This window comes from Ursus arctos, unplaced genomic scaffold (genome assembly GCF_023065955.2).
Source record: "Ursus arctos isolate Adak ecotype North America unplaced genomic scaffold, UrsArc2.0 scaffold_7, whole genome shotgun sequence".
In the NCBI taxonomy this organism is placed as follows: domain Eukaryota; kingdom Metazoa; phylum Chordata; class Mammalia; order Carnivora; family Ursidae; genus Ursus; species Ursus arctos.
In genome coordinates this window covers 38,311,090-38,333,809 of record NW_026623089.1, presented here as the reverse complement: position 1 = coordinate 38,333,809, position 22,720 = coordinate 38,311,090, and the positions used below count along the sequence as shown (strand labels likewise).

The 22,720-nt window shown below is 36.2% G+C and overlaps 1 protein-coding gene and 1 non-coding gene across 6 annotated transcripts in view; one reads left to right on the top strand and one right to left on the bottom strand.

The window, feature by feature from the left end:
- ZFAND4 (zinc finger AN1-type containing 4) overlaps nucleotides 1-22,720 on the top strand; it is a 78,543-nt gene that overhangs the window by 758 nt on the left and 55,065 nt on the right. For 2 of the 5 annotated variants that reach the window (XM_048218998.2, XM_057308467.1), the window contains exon 2: nucleotides 6,545-6,845. The exons of 1 other annotated variant lie outside the window; for it this stretch is intronic. In XM_048218998.2, coding sequence (XP_048074955.1) covers nucleotides 6,584-6,845 — 262 coding nt within the window. In that variant the 5' untranslated portion in view covers nucleotides 6,545-6,583. Of the gene's footprint in view, nucleotides 1-6,544; nucleotides 6,846-22,720 lie in introns of those variants that run through there. 2 more of the 5 variants (XM_057308469.1, XM_057308470.1) reach the window with 2 other exon arrangements.
- Nucleotides 7,304-7,411, bottom strand: LOC113243189 (U6 spliceosomal RNA). The gene has a single exon (XR_003312094.1). It is a non-coding gene; the product is annotated as a U6 spliceosomal RNA (small nuclear RNA).

The following is a 22,720-nucleotide window of genomic DNA, read 5'->3' as shown; positions in this document are numbered from 1 at the left end:
TATTGCCTTAATTTTGTTTAATTTCTCTCTCATCTTTGGTTGTGTATTTTTAGAACTTTTTAGAAGAAGGTAATGTTTTTGGGTATTGATTTAGGAATGTTTTTTGATGCCATTACTCTTAATAGCTAAGTATGTTTTTTAAATTATTGGTAAAAATTCTGGAAGTACTTTTTTTCTCCAGCTGCCTCTTTCTTTTTTCTTGCTCTTGTATAATTCTTGCAACATTTTCCATCCTGTTTTTGAGTCTTCCTTGCTCCTCGTTTTCCAACATCATAGGGTTCCATAATATGCTTAGTGGAGAATGACCACACACCACTTTCAGAAGCTGTCAGTGGGCCCCCGTTTTAATATTGACTAGGTCTTTGACTTGCTGGAACTTTCATTTGTTCCTCTGCCATCATCTAGTCCTCCAGTCTGGCTTAACCAGGTTTCACAGCCTCAATTTGTCCTCTCTTACTGTGTTTTCTACTGAGAAGTGTAGCTATTTTTTAGAGGGATACATTTCAGTATTGAATTTGATTACCAGCCTTGCTGCTTTTTGGATTTTGGAGATTACTCCATCGATTAGGTGCCAAACTTTTGGTGGGTGTTCCAGTGCAATTTAGTGCTGCACTCTGTTGCTGTTTTTCTTTTAGCCCATAGTTGCTTTATCCATTCTCATTATGGATGAAGGACTTCCAAATCTGCCTGTTTACCTTTCCCCACCCACGCTTGTTTATTATATTCAGGGTATTGTTGTGGAAGAGTACTATGGTGAAGGAAACGCTCCTTATGTCTTCTGCTTCTAACTTCCTTGGAAGGGCAGGCACTGGTCACCCATGCCTTTATTTCAGCATTCCTGACCCCTGACTTCCATTGCTAGAGCTGCTGCTATGTAGGTAGGAATGCTGTTGGCTTTGGGGAAACAGACGCTAATTCTTTAGTACTTTGGTATCTTATTTGATGGAGCATGATGGGTATGTTTTTAAGAATCCACATGTTACCCAAAATCATATTATAAAAGCAGCTGTTTCAGTGAGGGGGAAAAAGAGCTTAGGGATTAACTTCATAAAAATTCATTTTTCTTACAGGCATTTCAATGTTTTAAAGATATGAAAAACCAAACCTGAGGAGGACAGCCATTTATTTGGCTTATATTTAGGAGTAATGGCCTTTTACCACTATCACCAGCAGTATTATTAGCATAGTACTTCGTATTGTTATATTTATTAACTCATTGTTTTGATAAATCGTGTTGCAGCACTCAAAGCAGCTGTGCTGCCAGCAACAGCTTTTCTTCCTGAAATGCCATCTCTGTAGGACCATTAGCAGTCTTTACATTGAAATTCAGGTTCCTTAATTAATTCTACTTCCAGTTAGTGTTATAAAAATTCACACTATAGCAGAAATCGTGTATGTGCATGTATGTTATGAGTTGGACAAACTTTGGTGGACTTACTTTGGAGTGAATCATAACATGATTCTCATGGGAAAGCAGTATTCCTACAAACAAACTTTTAGAGCATGACCAAATATTTCTTCATCTCTAAGACAAGGGTAATACCATATATATTTATCACAGGTTTGTTCCAAGGATCAATTGAAAGAGTGAATATTTATTTACTCTTCATTGAACAAACCTTTAATGAGTACCAGTGTACACAAAACACTGTGGTAGGTGATAGGGCAGAAAATCAGATGTGGTTTCCCTCTTAAGTGCTTACAGTTTATTTGGGAGAATAAGAAAGTCACATAAAAAGTGAAATTGATTGTAATGGGTGCAATATATGATGGAGGTCAGGGGATGAAGGAGAGTCACCATAAAAGACTTTGTGGAATAGTCGCTATTTGAGCTGAATCTTGAAAGATGATTAGGTGCTTGTCAGGTAGCCAAGTGTGGGGATGGCAGTGGGTAGAGTCAAGCAGGAGAAATGAGATAGAGGCTGATGTATTCTGAAGCTGCGGGTGCAAATGATTAGAAGGCAGATGTACCAGAGGTGTTGCAGGGCGGGATGACGTATGTGTGTAAATAAAATGAGGCTGGAAGGTGAGATGCATGACCTCAGGGCCTTTCTCAGGAGTCTGAATTTTATTCTATAGGCAGAGAATTTAATTCTGTGATTTTATTCTATAGGCATTCTGTTCTGTGGAAGCCATCATAGGGCCTGGAGCTAAGAAATAACATGATTAGTTCTACCTTTTAAAAAGATGACTGTGCTCCACACCATATGTCATTAGGGACATGCAAACGAAAACACTGAGTTAGCACTACACACCTCCTAGAATGGCCAAAATCCAGAACACTGACAACATCAAATGTTGACGAGGATGTGGAGCAGTAAGAACTCTTATTCATTGCTGGTGTGAATGCAAAATGGTACAGCCACTTAGGAGACACTTTGGCAGTTTGTTATAAAACTAAACACATTGTAAGATACAGCAGTCACACTCATTGGCATTTACCCAAGGGTGTTAAAAACATGTCCACACAAAAACCTGCACGCAGATGTTTATAGCAGTTATAGTCATAATTGCCCAAACTTGGAAGCAAGTGAGCTGTGTTCATCAGTAGGTGAATGGATAAATTGTGGAACATTTAGACAATAGAATATTATTCAGTATCATAAAGAAATGAGCTATCCTTGAAAAGACATGGAGGAAACTTAAATGCATACTACTAAATGAAAGAAGCCAATCTGAAAAGGCTGCATACTGTATGATTACAACTACATGCGATTCTGGAAAAGGCAAAACTATGGGGATGGTAAAAATATCAGTGATTGCCAGGGATTTTGGGAGGGAAGGTGGGATGAACAGATGAACCACAAAGGATTTTTAGTGCAGGGAAACTATTCCATGTGATAGCATAATTGTGGGTACATGTCATTATACGTTTGTGAAAACCAGTAAAATATACAACACCAAGATTAAACTCTAATGTAAATTTTGGGTGTTGGGTGATAATGAGGTTATCATTGCAGTTTCTTCAGTTGTAACAAATACACCGCTCTGGTGTAGGATGTTGACGGTGGGGGAGGTTGTACATGTGTGGGGGCAGGGAGTATATGGGAACTCTGTAAATTTTGTTTCCAGTGTATTCTGTGAGACCCATATTACCTTGATACCAAAACCAGAGAAAGACAAGTAAAGAAAACTAGATCAGTATCTCCTATGGATATAGACACAAAAATCCTCAAAAAATACTAACCAAATCTAGCAACATATATAAGGATTATACACCACATACAAATGAGATTTATTTTAGGATTGCAAGGTTGGTTCAACATATTAGAATTAAATTTTTTTTTAAGATTTATTTATTTAGAGAAAGCATGCGGGGATGGGGAGGGGCAGAGGGAGAGGAAAGAGAGAATCTCAAGCAGACTCCCCGCTGAGTGGGGAGCCCAACACAAGGCTTGGTCTCACGACCCTGAGATTATGACTTGAGCTGAAATAGAGAGTCAGATGCTTAACTGACTGAGCCACCCAGACAGCCCCCATCAGTGTTCTTTTAAACACCATATTAATAGAATGAGACAAAAACCACATGATCATCCCAATAGACACTGGACAGAGAAGCATCTGGCAAAATCCAATACCCTTCATGATAAAAAAAAAGACACTTAAAGTAGGAGTAGAACGGATTGCCCTCAGTGTGATACAGATTATGTATGAAAACCCCACAGCCAAAATCAGTACCTTCTGGTGAAAGAATGAATGCTTTCCCCCTACAGTCAGGAATAAGACAAGAATGTCTATTCTCACCACCAGTACTCAACCTTGTATTGGAGATTTAGGCAGGGTAATTAGGTAAGAAAAGAAAATAAAGAGCATCTTATTGGAATGTTGAAGGTTGGAAATGAAGAAGTAAAAATCTCCATTTGCAGATGACATGATCTTTGATGAAGAAAATCCTAAAGAAGCCACTGAAAAACTACTAGAACTAATAGATGAATTCTGAGGGTTGCAGTGTACAAGATCAATACGTTCGGGTCAGTTGTACTTCTCTACACTAGCAATGAACAAATTGAATAGAACACAATAATTTCATTTATAGTAGCATCAAAAAATACAATTCTTAGGAATACTTTTTTTAAAGCAAAACTTGTGCTCTAAAAACTATAAAACAATTGTTGAAAGCAATTCAAGAAGTTTTAAATAAACTGAAGGGCAGTGCATGTTCATGGATTATAAGACAATGTTGTCAAGATGGTAATATTCTCCAAATTAATCTGCATCCCAACACAATCCTTATTCAAAAGCCCAGCGGTGTTTTTGCAAAATAGACAATCTGATCCTAAAATTCATGTGGGAATTCAAAGGACCCAGAATAACCAAGAATCATGAAAGAGAAGAACAAATTAGAGGACTCACACTTTACGATTTCAAAACTTACTACAAAGGTAAAAAGACAATGTGGTACTGTATAAGGATACACATGGAGATCAAGGGAATAGAATTGGGGACTGGAATTAAATCCTCATAATTATGGTCAGTTGGTTTTTGACAGGATGCTGAGACAATTTGATGGGAATAGAATAGTTTTTCCAACAAATGCTGCTTGGACAATTGTGTTTTTACTTGCAAAAGTATAAAGCTAGACCCTTCTTTCACACCATCCACAAACATAATTTCAAAACGGATAGACCTACATACAAGGCTAAAACTATACAATTCTTAGAAAAATATATGCAAGTAAATCTTTATTATTTCAAATTAGGTCAGGCTTTTGAAATGTGTTGCCAAAAGCACAAGTAACAAAAGAAAAACATCCAAATTGGAGATCATTAAAATATATTTTGTACTTTGAAGAACACTGTCAAGAAAGTTAAAAGGCAACCCATAAAACTGGAGAAAATATTTGAGAATCATAGATCTTTAAGAGGCTAGTATCTAAAAAACATTAAAAAATCCCTTTTACAACTCAGTAATAAGAAGACAACAAAAGTAAAAATAGGCAGAGGATATGAATATATTTCTGAATTGACATTTCTGTAAAGAAGATCTACAAATAGCCAGCCAATAAGCACCTAAAAGATGCCCAATATCATTAGTCTTTAGAGAAAGAAAATTACAGCCATGGTAAAATACTACTTCATACTCTCTAGGATGGCTTTAATCAAAAAGGTAATAAAAAGTATTGGCAAGGATGTGGAGAAATCAGCACCCTCTTTCATTGGTGGGAATGTAAGATGGTTCAGACCACTTCTGAAAACAGTTGGTAGTAACACAAATTGCTGAATGCAGAGTTACCACGTAACCCATTGATTCCAATCCTAGGTATATATGGGAGAGAAAGGAAAACATATGTCCACACAAAAACTTGTAATCAAATTTTCTCATAGCATTATTCATAATAACCTCAAATTGGAAACAACCCAACATGCCCGTCAACAACATGTGGTATATCCATACAATGGACTATTATTCAGCAATAAAAAAGAATGAAATACTGATACATCTTAGAATCATGGAGGAACTTTGAAAATGTTATGCTAAGTGAAAGAGGCCATTCACAAAAGATCACGTATTGTATGATTATGCGAAATGACCAGAATAGGCAAAATGACAGAAAGTAGATTAAGGGGTGCCTAGGGCTGAGAGGGAAAGGGAGAATTTGGGAATGATGTTTAAAGAGTATGGGGTTCCTATTTGGGGTGATAAAAATATTCTATATATGATTGTGATGGTTGTACTGTTTTGTGAACATAATGAAAACCAGCCAGTTTTAGACTTTAAATAGGTGAATTTTATGGTATGTAAATTATATTTCAGTAAAGCTACTATGAAGATACCTACCCCTCCAGGAAGATGTGTATCACCTGTCCTAGTTTAAGTTCAAGACATTCCCTTTACAAAGTTTTCATTGATTAACGGCAATTTATCAATTTGATTGTTCCTATTCTCCTAATTATATACCTGTAATTTATTTTAGGACTTCTGTCTGTTGTGTTTGCCTCTCCTGTTCATTAATCATTGCATGTTTGTGTGTAGAGATTATGTCCAATGTCTGTTACCAATGTTAATGTCATCTCAGTGCTGTACTGATAGATAACTTCTGGAATGCTTATTGATCATTTAGTGAGTCGTATTTTTTAAGGAACCTATTAACATGGTTGCTGTTGTTTTATCAGTGTGGTTAAATGTACAATGGTTATAAAGTTATATTTTGTATGGATTAGAAATCATAATTTACGTGGTTTAGTAAAGAATATGCATAGCATTTTCAAAATCTTGCAAGTACATATCTCTGTTGAGTTCATTGGTTTAAATGTCATTAACAACAAAAATACATTTGTCGAGTATGTACTATAAGTAAATAAATGTGCTGAGCTCTAGTAAGATACAGAAAAGTATTGTAAATATAACCTGTTCTTAATCTTACAGTCTGGGAGAGTGGTTTCAGAGACAAACTCGAAAGATTGAGGATTAGACAAATTAAGTACTAAAAAGAATTCTGGGGCTGTCTGGCAGATTGATGTGGGCCAGAGTTATTCAGACAGTCTTTATTGCAGAATAAGACTTCCAGATAGGCTTGTTAAAAAAAATTATTCTTGTTTTTTAGGTACAAAACTCAAATTATGAACAACGATATATATTACCAATGTTCAAAGCTGATTTGGCAAGAACAGGAATACAGTTGCCTACAACATATTCCAGAGAATTTAGCAAAGTCAAAGTAATGGATAACAGAAAAGATCCTCCATTCTTCAATGAAGATAATGTGGGACCATTTTACTACAAACTTCCTTTCTATGATACCATGGAGCTCTTCATTGAAACATTGACTGGAACATGTTTTGAGCTGAGAGTTTCACCCTTTGAAGCTGTTATTTCTGTGAAAGCAAAAATTCAAAGATTGGAAGGTACTAGTTTTTCTTTGCTTTTAGGGTATGAGGATTAAATTTGTTCATCAAGAGTGTATAATAATTCTAACTTTTCTTATGGATAAAATGTCAAACCTATATGGAATTAGGAAGAATAGGGTAACGCACCCCCATATACCCCTTACTCAGCTTTAGCAGTTATCAGTTCACGAACTATCATGTTTCCATTCCTACATTCCTCCCATCCCCTTCCGCTTCTACCAGATTATTTTGAAGGAAATCCCTGGCATCGTGGTAATGGCGTGTGAAATAATATTTTAAAATAATTTTTCAACAAGTTATGATGACAGGGAGAATCTGCCATAAGTACCTTACAGATACTTTCAATGGGAAATCATAATTGAGTTCCCCTTTAGTGACCTTCTTTACCTATTTATACTACTTTGCAGATGCTTTTCTATTTTTATTTTTATTATTTGTGTATTTATGTATTTATTTAAAATATGGAATGCTTCACGAATCTGAGTGTCATCCCTGTGCACGGGGCCATGCTAATCTTCTCTGTATCATTCCAATTTTAGTCTATGTGCTGCCAAAGCGAGCACTACTTTTCTTTTCTTTTTTTTTTTTAAAGATTTTATTTATTTATTTGACAGAGATAGAGACAGGCAGCTAAAGAGGGAACACAAGCAGGGGGAGTGGGAGAGGAAGAAACAGGCTCACAGCGGAGGAGCCTGATGTGGGGCTCGATCCCAGAATGCTGGGATCACGCCCTGAGCCGAAGGCAGAAGCTTAACCGCTGTGCCACCCAGGCGCCCCTACTTTTCTTTTTTTAATATGGAGATTTCCCAAGAGTTTTGGCTTACATTTACATATATTTGAAGTTTCCTCAATATAGCAGGGGTGCTGAATATTGTGCAGTGTCTCTGGTTTATGTGTTTGGGAAAGGTATCATAAATTACTTTGTGTTAGAATTAGAGTCTTTTTCTTTGTGCTTTGCAGGTTTCTGAAATCTTAAGTGGTATTTGCCATTATAGTTGTTCGAACCCAGTATGTACTTGAAAATTAAATTGTTCCATACAACACTAAATGGATCTTGGTGTGATTTGAAAGTAGTAACTAGCATTGCCCTGTAGTCCAGTTTAGGTTCAGAATTGTCGAAGGATGATTAGGGTTGGAATCTTTTATCTTTGTAAAGTCAAGGATGCTGGTGTCTAAGCTTCTAAATATTTGCTGTTCTCTACTAACTAACTTCTGTTAAGTTAGTGGCCAGCTGAGTCCAGTTACCATATTAGTACATCAAATAAGGGCACATGAAACATCTTTCCTTCAAGTGATTTGCTGAGACATGGAGGCGGAATAGGTTATTTTGACATTATTCTGCTTTTTTATTAATATGATGACATAATATCTTTTTAGGAGCAGGAAGATAAAACCCTCTTGTGTTCCAAATAATCTCTGTATTTCCCCACTTTCATGCATTTTGAATAATCTTCATGCAGCAGAAGCAGTTTAGAAAGTATCTTGCTTAGGTATCCTTGGTTTTTTGTTTTTTTAAGATTTTATTTATTTATTTGACAGAGAGAGAGTGAGAGAGACAGCACAAGCAGGGGGAGTGGCAGGCAGAGGGAGAGGGAGAAGCAAGCTCCCCACTGAGCAGAGAGCCTGACGTGGGGCTCGATCCCAGGACCCTGGGATCATGACCTGGGCCAAAGGCAGACGCTTAACTGACTGAACCACCCAGGCACCCCTTGCTTAGGTATCTTAATGTTGAGTAAATTTGAGCTTACAGAAGATTAGGGACTCATCCGAGGGAAATGTGTAATTACTGACAGTGTTGGTTTCAAAGCCAAGATGTAGACTTCCTGTCCTCTGTAGGAGTAGGCATTGTCAGTGTAAAAGCCATGGCTTTGTAGTTATTGGACAGTTGAATCTTAGTAGAGATGTTTATAAAGCAAATATAGTTACTGGAAAATTAAATGAGGTAATACAAAATATAAATACAAATCTTGCTGTCATAACAACATACTGTAGACTAGGTGGCTTAAACAACAGGCATTTATTGTCTCACAGTTCTGGAGCTTGGAAGTCTGAGATCAGGGTCTTAGCATGGTCCGATTCTCCTAAGGGCTTTCTTCCTGACTTATAGAATGCCTTTGTCTTGCTGTGTCCTCATATGGCAGACAGACAGACAGAGAGAGCTCTTTGGCATCTCTTATAAGGGCGCTAATCCCACCATGAGGGCCTTATTCTAATGACCTTATTTAAACCTAATTGTCTCCTAAAAATCATGTCACCAAATATCATCACATTGGAGTTTGGGCTTCAAGATACAAATCGGACGTAGGGACACAGTTCAGTCCGTAGCATCTACCACAAGTTGTCAGTAGATCTTAATTCCTTTTCCCCTTCCTGATCCTCATATCCCTCACCCTTTTCTTTCCTCCTGTTCTCCATACTTTCTTGTAACTTCCTGCAGCCCATGGGCACTGAAGGTCATTCTGTTCTTCAGAAGGCTTCAAGAAGGCATCTTTAATGAAAAATGAATTTTGATTTTTTTCTGGGTGATCTATTTCTTTTTCTTTTTTTTTTTTTTTTTGAGAGAGATCGTGCAAGCATGGGGGTGGAGGGGCAGAGGGAGAGAAAGAAGCCCAAGCAGGCTTCACACCCAGCACAGAGCCGGATGCAGGGCTCGATCTCACAACCCTGAGATCATGATCCGAGCTGAAATCAAGAGTCAGATTCCTAACTGACTGAGCCACCCAGGCACCCCTGATCTTTCTATTTCTACCCAGGAAGACATTTGGGGCTAAAATGGTGGGTAAGGCTTTACAAGATAGAGGGATATGGAGTAGGGAGGATAGGAAGGCAGAGGTGACACTACTCAGTTAATCCTTCAGGGAAGTAGTTGCTGTGCCAGACTGCTTTTCCTTTTGCCTAACTTTCAGGAAGTTCACAACTAGAGCCTAGATGGAAGGGACTGTGGACAAAGAGTTGAAGGAATGTGCTGGTTAGGAACAATGAGGCTGTAGCAAGAAAGGAGCAGAACCTGCCAGGGAACTTTAAATGGGCCTTGAAAGGATAGGAGCGTGGGAGCCAGACTGCCTGATTTCATATTTCTACCTGAGCAGATTACTTAATCTCTATTTACCTCAGTTGTGCTAATTTAAAATAGGAATAATAATAGTACCAGTCACAAAAAGTTGTTCTCAGGATTCTTAGTTAATAAAAGTAAAACATTTAGCAGAGCATTTGTGTTCTTTATCAGGGGAAAATGGTTACTCTGTGGGGATAGTGCAGTGTGTACCCATGGATATAAGAACTATGTCCTTGGGAGGAGATGTAATTTAGCTCTCTTAGTTTTCCAGAGAAGGCAACATTTTTGGAGCTTATCATTACCTGGGGCATTGGTCTGCAAAGGAGAGTACATACTACTCAGGGGATATGAAAAATAATCCAGTGGAATTTGGAAAGAAAAAATGTACCAAGAAATGTAAGGGATTATTGTCATTTGGTTCATGATTGCCATGGGCAGTGGATTTCCTAGACATCCAGTCCTTGGCATTCCTACTGCCTAGTACAGATTTCTCTTCTGTGGCATGGGATAGGACTTTTTCATGGCCTTCTTATGAGTAGGTGGGACCACGTTAATAGTTTGGTCAGTGAACTATGAATAGAAGTCTCTATCAGCTTGAGTCCCTGAATAACTGTAATGAGCAGAACCACCCCTGCTGACATGCAGTGGACATGTAACATGAAAAAGAAATCAGTTTTTGTTTTAAGCCACTAACGTCTCTGGGGTCATTTGGGGAAGGTTCAGCATAACCTATTTTATTCTGAATGATACCGTATCAAATAGGGATCCTTTTTTTCCCACTACATAGATAACTGGTTTTTTAAATACCATTTATTGAATTACTCTAACCTTTTCTCACCAAATTAATTTCATACCTGTCATGTATGACATTTTTATATGCACATACAACTCTTTTGATCACCTGATCTATGTCTGTGTCTTCATATGCCAATATTACACTTTCTTATTTATTATAGTATAACTTACAAGTTTTGATAGCTGATGATGTCCATTCATATTAAGAATTGTGTTTTTGGGGCACCTAGGTGGCTCAGTTGGTTAAGCGACTGCCTTCGGCTTAGGTCATGATCCTGAAGTCTCAGGATCAAGTCCGGCGTGGGGCTTCCTCTGACCCTCTCCTCTCTTGTGCTCTGTCTTCTCTCATTCTATCTCTCTCAAATAAATAAATAAAATCTTAAAAAATTATGTTTTCTTAGAGAATTGACCCATTTATGATTATGTAATGCCTCTCTTTATCCCTGATCTTTCCTTGCCCTGAAGTCTGCTCTGTCTGCAATTAATATAGCTACCCCAGCTTACTTTTGATTAGTGTTAGCATGATGTATCTTTCTCCATCCTTTTACTTTTTCCCCCAACTTTACTGAGGTATAATTAACAAATAAAATTGTATCTATCCCTATACTTTCAATCTCTCTATATATATCTTTATGTTTGAAGTGGATTTCTTAAAGACAATATGTAGTTGGGTCTTCATTTTTGATCAAGTCTGATGATCTCTGTCTTTTTTAATTGGTTTATTTAGACAATTGATGTTTAAAATTATTTTTCATATTGTTGGCTTAATAAGTACTGTATTTGTTACTGTTTTCTGTTCATCCTCCTGGTTCTTTGTTCCTTCATTTCCACTCTTTTCTGCCTTTTGTGGTTTTAATTAAAAACTCTCTTCTTGGTCCTTGCTCAGCGGGGAGCCTGCTTCTCCCTTTCCTTCTGCCTGCCCTCCCCCTGCTTGTGCACACACGTGTGCTCTCTCTCTTTATCTCTCTCTGTCAAATAAATAAATGAATAAAATCTTAAAGAGAAAAACCCAAAAAACTCTCTTCTTGCTTTCAGGATTTGTAATGAAAAGTTCCCTATAATTATTGTCTAGTTTTTTCAAACTCTGCCTTCTTTAAAGATTTTCTCTTTGTTTTTGCTTTTCTGCAGTTTGATATGATATTCCTAGGTGTAGATTTTAAAATTTTTATTCTAATTGGTGTTCTTTGAGCTTCCTGTTCTATGCTTTGGTATATCTTGTTAATTTTGGAAAATTCTGGGCCATTATTACTTAAGAAATTTCATCTGTTCTATTTTCTCTTTCTTCTAGTATTCCAGTTACACCTTTTAAAATTTTTCCACAGTCCTTGGATAGTCTGGTTTTGTTTTGTTTTTTCATTCTTTTTTTCTCTTAATATTTCAATTTGGGAAGTTTCCATCAACATTTCTTTAAGCTCACTGATTCTTTCCTTGCCATATCCAGGCTACTGATAAGCAAGCCCATCAAAGCCTTTTAAAATATGTTCTTGTTTTTTACTTCCGGCATTTATTTTTAATTCTTTTGTGTACTTTCAATCTCTCTGTTTTTTCCTGTTGTCTTTTTCATTAGATTTCTTTTTTTTTTTTTTTTTTTTTAAAGATTTTATTTATTTATTCAGCAGAGATAGAGACAGCCAGCGAGAGAGGGAACACAAGCAGGGGGAGAGGGAGAGGAAGAAGCAGGCTCATAGCAGAAGAGCCTGATGTGGGGCTCGATCCCGTAACGCCGGGATCACGCCCTGAGCCGAAGGCAGACGCTTAACCGCTGTGCCACCCAGGCGCCCCTTTTTCATTAGATTTCTTAACATATTAAATCATAGTTATTTTAATCTCCCTGTCTGATAATTACAAAATCTGTCATATCTGAGTCTGGTTCTGATGTTTGTTTTATTTCTTTATACTGTGATTTTCTTTGAACATGCCTTGTAATTTTTTTTTTTTTTGAGAGCTGGATGTAATGTATTAGGTAATAGTAGCAGAGTTAAATAGGCCTTTAGTGTGAGCTTTTATATTAAAGTAGCTAGGAGTTGGGCTTTGTTTAATGTTTGTTGTAGCTGTAAGTGCCAGAGGCTTCAAATTCTGCTAGTTTCCTTGTTTTTTCTCCTCTGTTTTCTTTGGGTTTCCCTAACTCCTCCTGCAAAAGAATCTGTGTCTGTAACTCTTTCACCTGTAATCTGCTGTTATCATGTTAGATCCCTGTTAGTGTGGTGAAGTATTGCAGAAGGGAAACCATCTATAATCTTATAATTCAGTCTGTTTTCTGGTGGACCTGTGTTCCTGGGCCATGACCTTCAATGTGTTAGTGTCTCCCCACCCTATTATTACTTAGGTGCAATAAGAAGACTAGAGGGATCTGGAATCAGTGAAATATCCTTACCCCAGATGAGGTAAGGCTCTGATAAAGTGAGTATAGACCTTTATTATGGAGACTGCTCTGAACTTTTTCTTAATGTTTGTTTCTACTCCCTCTGTCTGAGCTAGAAGAGGATCTTTTTTGACTCTTCACAGTGAGAACCAGGTGGGATTCCTAGAGATAAAACTCTCAATAGTATGGAAGACCCCCCCAAAACTGTGGCCTCCAGGAATTCCTTAGTCTCATGCTAGTCCATACTCAGCCTCCACCAGTTCATTAAAGTTATCATTTAAGTGTTTCTTCAGGTAAGCAGATATTGGGTGTAACTCTCAGGATTTTCATATCTCTGTAGATTTTGGGGTGACAGTTTACCCTCCTACCTATGTCTCCAGTGCATTGAAGAAGAGTTGTTGGTTTTCACATGAGCTTCTTTTTTTTTAAGTATGGGAGTAGCAACCTAAAAGCTCTTTACATGTAGTATCTGAAACTGGGAGTCTCAATACTGTTTTTAAGGTAACGACATCTGTCAAGACCGTATTTCTGAATTAGGTCACATGTTGAGGTATCGAGGGTTAGGGTTAAGACTTCAATATGTGCACTTTAGGGAGACAAGTTCAATCCCTATCTAGTATGTAGTTCCATTGTTATTGGTAAACATTATTGTCATGTAACTGTCACCACAGTCAAGATAAAGAACAGCCCCGTCACCCACCAAAATCCTCCTGTGCCCAGCTCCTGGCACTCACTGATCTCTTTCTGTCCCTATAATTTTGCCTTTTCCAGAATTTCCTATAAATGGAATCACATAGTATGTAGCCTTTTGGGTCTGATTTCTTTCACTTATGTATAAACATAATGCATTTGAGATTTATCAACATTAGTACATGTATCAATAGCTTATTCTGTTTATGGCTGAGTAGTGTTCCCCTGTATGACTACCGTACCATACTTATTTCCAAATTTAGGGATGTGTGAGTTGTTTTCAGTTTGTGGTGATTATGAATAAAACCATTATAAACTTTGAGGGAGTTTTTTATGAGACTGTAGGGTTTCATTTCACTTGGATAAATACCTAGGAGTAAAACTGCTGAGTTTTATAGTAAGTGTACATTTAATTTAATAAGAAACTGCCAAACTGCTTTCCAGAGTGGCAGTACCATTTCGTATTTCTGTGGGTAATGTCTAAAAGTTCTAGTTGCTGTGTATCCTCATCACCATGTGGTATTGTCTAGGTTGTTTTGGTTTTGTTTTTTACTATTCTGATAGATACTGGTGATATCTTGTTGCAGTTTTACTTTGCATCTCTCTAATGACTAAAGATACTGAGCAATTTTCTTATATGCTTATTGGCCATCTATTTGTCTTCATTCATAAAGTGTGTACTTGACCTTTGCCCATTTTTTCATTAAGTTGTTTGTTTTCCTTTCATTATGTTTTAAAAATCCTAGTGTTTTAAAATTTTCCATTATGGTTTCTTATGCTTCTTTGACTCTAAATTATTCAAAAGTGTACTTTTATTTCCATACTTAGGAGAACTTTAAAAATTTCATTTTATTATTAATCACTAATTGCAGGTGGTCAGAATAAATAGAATGCTTATGGTAAATATAGTATTCATATGTATAATTGTCTTTGATTCTTATAGCAGCAGCCTGGGGCTTTTTAAAATTTCATGTGTGGCATAGAAGAAACAGGAAGAAAAAATTGATGAGATGAATTATTGATGTAACAAGTTCAATTGTAACTTGTTCAGAAGTAGAATCAAACAGCCTTCTGATTCTGGCCATATGGTAGAAACCCTTCCTAGTACAAACACATAAATTCTGTGTAAAAGTTATTAAAAATATTTTTTCCAATGTCTGTTTCCACTTGTATTAATATAATGGAAACAATAAGGGGCCTGAAATGACAAAATGCAATTCTTCCAAGAACAGGCAATGGAGCAGATGTTTGTTTCAGAGACATCTCCCAATCTCTGATGACCCCACAGCCTGGAACCAAAGGGGAAAGGAGAGACTATCTGGTACCTCAGTACAGCGGAAATTTGGTTCAGAGATAAATCTGTTCCCCAAACCCTGCAACCACCATGTTTTTATTTTGTTTTGTTTTGCCACCTACTTTCTGGTACTACAAGATGCTTTGGGATCATCTTGTATACGTACTGCACTGTCTTAGAATCGGCCATTTCTCCAAGGAGTCCTGGTTTCTTTTATTGGAGTAGTATTAGAAACCAAGATCTGGGCATGACAATTGACTTTTCAGCCACAATAATAGAAACCAGAAGAGAGTGGAATGTTATCTTTACAAGGCTGAGAGAAATAACAATCTCTAGAATTGAGTTTGTCTTTCCAGGATGAGGACAAAATAAGGGTATTTCCAGAAAAACAAAACTTGAATTTCCAAACAACAAACTCTCGCAAAAGGAACTGTTAAAGGAAATATCTTAGAAGACAAATGATCTCTAAAGGCAACTGGTGCAGGATGGAATGGTTATGAAAATGGCATACTTGTGGGTAAATCTAAATAAACATTTCTTAATAAAATAATAAGGTATGAAGGCTTGAAAAAATTGAATTAAAGTCCCAGTAACAATGACATGTAAGTGAAGAAAGAGTTGTTTGTAATGACAGTGCTAAGGCTCTTAGCATTGTTCATGAAGAGGATAAGGATGTGATTAGCTCTAGACTTGATTATATCAAATATGATCATTTAAATTTCTAGAGTAATCACTAGAGATTAGAAATAAAGTTATATGATTTCTAAATGGTAGAAATACCTTACCTTCTTCTATTTATCTAAATTAATACATAAAGGAGGCAGGCAGTTAAAGCAGAACAAGTAGAAAGCACAAAATAAGAGGGTAAAAATAAATAAGAATATATCAGTAACCCCAATAATGTAAAGTGGATTAAAAAAACCTGTCTAGGGGCGCCTGGGTGGCACAGTCGTTAAGCGTCTGACTTCGGCTCAGGGTGTGATCCCGGCGTTCTGGGATCGAGCCCCACATCAGGCTCCTCCACTAGGAGCCTGCTTCTTCCTCTCCCACTCCCCCTGCTTGTGTTCCCTCTCTCGCTTGGCTGTCTCTGTCAAATAAATAAAATCTTTAAAAAAAACAAAACAAAACCTAATTGAATGACCACAATTGATAGATTAGTTAAAAAAATCTGTGTGAAATGCTGTTTACAAGAGACTTAATCTAAAATATAAGAACCTCAAAATGTTGAAAGGACTGAAAAAGATTCACTAGGCAAATACTATCCTGAAGAAAGCTGCAGTTTCTATATTAATAATTATATAAAATGCATTTTAAAGTGAAACATGAACAAATCGTGTAGGAATGTTCAGAGTAGTGTTGTTAATTTTATAATTCTAGAAGCACTCAAAAGAGTACACTACAATGGATAAATTGTGGTATATGTAAATATTATATATTGGAATAGAATTCTGTGGAATAGATTACAACAGGGAAAATGATTGGAATAATAACTTCATGCATGACGTGGGTGAATTAAAAACAATGGTGAGTAAAAAAAGCAAATCTTGGAGGAGGAACTACACTATGATTCTACTTATATAAAGTTCAGAAAGAGGCATAAGAAACCATATTACATAAGGAAGTAAAGGAATAACAAAAATCAGAGGAACAATTCATACCAAGTTTGGAATGGTGATTACCCGTGGGTGGAGGGAAGAGAATAGTTGGAGAGAAGCATGGAAGGGTGCTTTTTCTGTATCCTCATCATCACTTGGTATGGTTGATCTTTTTAATTTTAGTCATTCTAATAGGCATGGAGTGATATTTCGTTGTGGTTTTAATTTGTATCCCTCGTGACTAATGATATGAGCATCTTTAGGAGCATGTTTGCCATCCTTATGTATTTCTTTTGTTTTTGTTGACGTGTGTATTCAACTCTTGTTCCCATGTTTTTTTAAATCAGGTTGTTTGTTTTCTTACTGTTGAATTTTGAGAATTCTTTACATATTCTGAATATAGGTCTTTAATCAGATACATGTTTTGCTGAGACTTTTCCTCCCCAGATGTGGCTTGTCTTTTTATTCTCTTAACACTGTCTTTTGAAAGAGCAGAAATTTTAATTTTCCTGAAGTCCCAGTTTGTCAGGACATTTTTTTTTCATGGATATAGGTGTCATATCTAAGAAATCTTTGTTTTATCTGAGGTCACAAAATTTTTTCCCCTAAAAGTTCAATTACATTGATTTTTAAAAAGATTTTATTGATTTATTTTAGAGAGAGAGCAGGGGGAGGAGCAGAGAGGGAGGGTGAAGGGAGGGGGAAAGAATCTCAAGCAGACTCCATGCTGAGCATGGAGCCCAATGTGGGACTCAATCTCATGACCCTGAGATCATGACCTGAGCTGAAACCGAGAGTCTGATGCTTAACAGACTGAGCCACCCAGGTACCCCTCATTGATTGATTTTTTAAAATATTACATCAACATTCCTGGAATTAACCTTTTTGATCATGTTGTATTTTCTTTGTATAATAATGTATAACAATAATGTATTGTTGAATTCTGTTTGCTAAAACTTCATGTAGAATATTTATATCTGTGTTCATGAAGGATATTTGTTTTATCTTGTAATGTCTTCATTTGGTTTTCTAGTTTTGGGATCAGGGTAATAATACTGTCCTCATGCAATGAAGTGGGACTATTCCTTCCCCTGCAATGTTTTGGAAGAAGGTAGAATTGGTATTGTATCCTCATCTGTGAGGCCATCTCTCTCTTTTTTTAAAGATTTATTTATTTTTTTTAGAGTGAGAGTGGGGGAGAGCACACGTGAGCAGAGGGAGGGGCAGACGGAGAGGGAGATAGAGAATCCTTAAGCACACTCCCCACTGAATGTAGAAACAATCTCAGGACCCTGAGAGCATGACCTGAGCGGAAATCAAGACCAGCTGCTTAACCTACAGAGCCACCCAGGTGCCCTTTTTATCGTTTTAAGATTTTTTTAAAAAAATAATCTCTACATGTAACGTGAGGCTCGAACTCAAACCCTGAGAATTGCATGCTCTACCAACTGAGCTAGCCAGGCACCATACCCCAATTTCTTTTTGAGGCCATCTCTTTAATAAATAAAGGGTTATTCAAGTTCTTTTTCTTCTTGAGTGAGCTTGGGTAGCTTGGATCTTTGAAGGATTTCATTCATTTGTTGAATTTTATTGGCATAGAGTTTATAATACTCCCTTATCCTTTTAGTATTTGTAGAATTTGTAGTGGTGTCACCATTCTCATTCCTAATCTGGGTAATTTGTATATTCTTTTTCTAAAAATCAGGTTTTTAAAAAGAGATTTATTTATTTATTTTAGAGAGAGAGAAAGTGAGAAAAAGTGAGTGGGGGAGGGAAAGAAGGAGAGAGAGAGAGAGAGAATCCTTAAGTAGACTCCCCACTGAGCACGGAGCCTGACTCGGGGCTTGATCTCAGGGCCCCAAGACCATGACCAGCCACCTAACAGACTCACCCAGGTGCCCCTAAAAATCCGTTTTTATCAATTTTAATGAACTTCTTTAAGAGTCAGATATTAGGGGCACCTGGCTGGCTCAGTTGGTGGAGCATATGACTCTTGGTCTTGGGGTCGAGAGTTCAGGCTCCACATTGGGAGCCTACTTAAAAAAAAATAGACCGTACTTTAAAAAGAATCATTTGATTTAATGTTAATTAATTTTACTTGCACTTATTTTTTTTTTCTGTTTCCTGTTTCATCTATTTCTGTTTTGATTCTATTTTGATTAATTATGTTTATGTTTACTTTGGGTTTAATTTGCTCTTTTTCTAATTAAGAGACTGAGGTCATTGAAATGAAACATTTCTTATGAAATATTGGTATTTATGGGGCTCCTGGGTGGCTCAGTTGGTTGAGTGTCCAACTCTTGGTTTCAGCTCAGGTCATGATCTCTGGGTCTTGGGATCCAGCCCAGCGTTAGGCTCTGCACTCAGGGTGGAGTCGGCTTGGGATTCTCTCCTTTCCTCTCCCCTTGCCCCTCCCCCTGCTCATGTGTGCACACCTTCTCTCTTGCTCTAAAATAAATAAATAAAATCTTTTTAAAAAAGGAAATAATTGGAATTTAGTGTCTTAACTTTCCTCCCAAGTAGTGCCTTATTGTCTTCCCACACATTTTGATACATTGTATTTTCATTCAGTTCAAATTATTTTCTATTTTCCTTTGATTTATTTTTTGACCCATGGATTATTTAGAAATATGTTGTTTAGTTTCTAAAAATTTGGAGACTTTTTAGAGATAACTTTGTTATTGACTTATAAACTAATTCCACTGCAAAACATGAATTCTTTTAAATTTGTAGAAACTTGTTTTATGGCCCACAGTACGGTCTGTCTTGGTAAATGTTACTGTGCACTTGAGAAGAATGGATATTCTGTTGATTGGTGGAGTCTTCTATAAATATCAATCAGTTCAATTTTGGTGATAGTGTTCTGTTTACTGTGTTCTTACTAATTATCTATCTACTTGTTCTAGCAGCCATTTGGGAGAGTGGTGTATACACCAACTATAATTGTGGATTTATCTTTTTCTCCTTAAAAGTATGTCAGCTTTTGTATCATGTATTTTGAAACCGTTATTAGATACATACACTTCAGGATTTTATGTCCTTTTGATTTCATTGACCCCTTCATCATTATGAAATGGCTTACTTCCTTTATTCTTGGTAATTGTTTTTTTGCCCTGAAATCTACCCCAGATTTCTTTTGATTTGTGGTCAACATAAGATATCGTTTTCCATCCTTTTACTTTTAATCTATTTGTGTCTTTATATTCAAAGTGGCTATTCCTTACAGGCAGCATGTAACTGAGTCTTGTTTTTTTTTATTATTATTATTATTGATTAATCCAGTCTGCCTCTGCCTTTAAAATGCAGTTTTTAGATCATTTAAAATGCCTATAGATGTGCTTAGGTTTTACTTTGTCATCTTATTAGCTTCTGTTGTTCTATCTGTTCTTCGTTCCTTTATTCCATCTTTGTTTTGGATTATTTGTTATAATTTCATTTTATTCCCCTTTGTTGGCATATCAACTATAACACTGTGTCTTGATATTTTAGGTGTTCCTTTGGTGGTCTGTAATACACATCTTTAACTTATCATTCTCTGTCTTCAAGTGATGTTATGCCATTTTACAAGTCTTATACAAACCTTACAATATTATACTTCCACTTCTCTCATCCTGGCCTTAATGCTATTGTTGTCATGCATTTTTATAAAAGTTATAAATCCCTCAATACATTGGTAATTACACTTGAATAGTCAATTATTTTTAAAAAATGTTTAAACAATAAGGAAAAATACTTACTGTTTATTATGCTTGCTATTATTCCTTTACATAGATCCAAATTTTAACGTAGTATTTTTCTCTTTCCTTAAGGACTTCTCTAACATTTGTTGTAGTGTGGGTCTGCTGGTTATGAATTTTTCTGCTTTTGTATGTCTGAGATGTTTGTATTTCACTTTTTTACATTTAAAAGTTGAGATAAAACTTTTCATGTAACATAAAATTCACCATTTTAATGTGTACAATGCAGTGTGTTTTAACATTCTCAATATTGTGCATTAGTCACCACTACCGAATTCCAGAAAATTTCTATCACTCGCAAAAGTAACCTTGTACCTCCCAGTTTACCTCTCTACTCTCCCCACCCTGGCGTCTACTAATCTTTCTGTCTCTCTGGATTTGCCTATTCATGACATTTCTATAAACAGAATCACACCATATGTGGCTTCTTTCAATTAGCATGTTTTCAGGGTGCATCCACGTTGTGCTTTATTCCTTCTTATGTCTCACTAATATGTCATCATATGCGTACACTATATTTATTTAACCATTTATCAGTTGATAGATATTTGGTTTCTAATTTTTCGCTATTATGAATAATGCTGTAATGAACAGTTATGTACAAATCTATGTGTGAACATATGTTTTTGGTTCACTTGGGTATAAAGCCTAAGAGCAGAGTTACTGGGTCATATGATAATTGTATATTTAACAATTTGAGGAACTGCTAAGCTTTTTCATAGTGGCTGCACCTTTTTACATTGTCACCAGCAATGGGTGAGAATTCCTGTCTTTCCACGTCCTCACCAATGCCTGTTATTTTCCAAATTTTTTATTATAACTGTCCTAGTGGGTGTGAAATTGGTATCTCATTGTGGTTTTGATTCGCACTTCTCTAATGACTAAAGATGTTAAGTAGGCATCTTGCTGTGTTTATTGCCCATCATCTTTGGAGAAGTGTTTCTCCAAATCCTTTGCCTGTCTTTAAATTGAGTAATATGTCTTTTTATTGTATTGTTACAATAGTTGGTTATATGTTTTAGATGCTTCATCAGATTTATGAAAAGACAGACCACAGAATGGGAGGAAATATTTGCTTTTGTGGATTTTCTTCTCACTTTTCTTGATGGTATCATTTATTATTTTTTTTATTTAATTTTTTTCAGGCTTTCTTTTTTTAAATTTAAATTCAGTTAGCCAGTATATAGTACATCATTAGTTTTTGACATGGTGTTCAGTGATTCATTAGTTTCGTATAACACCCAGTGCTCATCACATCACGTGTCCTCCTGAATGCCTTTAATGCCCAAAAGTTTTTAATTTCATGAAATCCAACTTAGGTTTTCTTCTTTTGTTGCTTGTGCTTTTGCTGTCATTTTAAAAAATTATTTTTAATTGAGATTTAATTGACATATCCCATTGTGTTAGTTTTAGATGTATAACAGTAGTTTAAAATTTATGTATATATTGCAAGATGAGTACCACAGTAAATTTGCTTAATATCCATCACTATATATACAGTATTTTTTCTTCTTTAAGAGCTTTTAAGATATTCTCTCTTTAAAAAAAAAGATATTCTCTGAGCAGCTTTCAAATATACAATACAGTATTGTTAACTGTAACCCACCATACTTTACATTATATAAGTACACTAGACTTATCTAAGTGGAAATTTGTGCTTTTGACCACTTTCACCCATTTTGCATACCCCTCAAGCCCCATCTCTGGAAAACACCAATCTGTTTTCTGTATCTGTAAGTTTGGTTTTTTAAAAAATTCCACAAATAAGTGATATCATGCAGTATTTGTCTTTCTCTGACTTATTTCACTTAACATAATGCTCTTGAGGTTAACCAGTCGTGTCACAAATAGTAGGAATTCCTTTTTTTATGGCCAAATAATATGTATTTTATAATACATATCACATTTTCTTTATGCATTTATCTATCCATAGACATTTAGGTTGTTTCCATGTCTTGGCTACTGTAACTTCAGTGAACATGGGGGTGCAGATACCTTTTTGAGATAGTGGTTTCATTTTCTTTTGATAAATACCCAGAAGTGAAATTGCTGAATCATATGGTAGTTCTTTCTAGTTTTATTTTTTTGAGGAACCCTCAGACTTTTCTCTGTAGTGGCTGCACCAATTTACATTCCCACCAACAGTGCACAAGGGTTTCCTATTCTCCATACCTTTGCCAACACTTACTTCTTGTCTTTTTGATACTAGCCATTCTAATAGATGTGAGGTGATATCTCACTATAGTTTCGATTTCCATTCCTCTGATGATTAGTGATGTCAGGCACCTTTTCATGTACTCGGTTGGCTATCTAAATGTCGTCTTAGATCCTCTGTCCATTTATT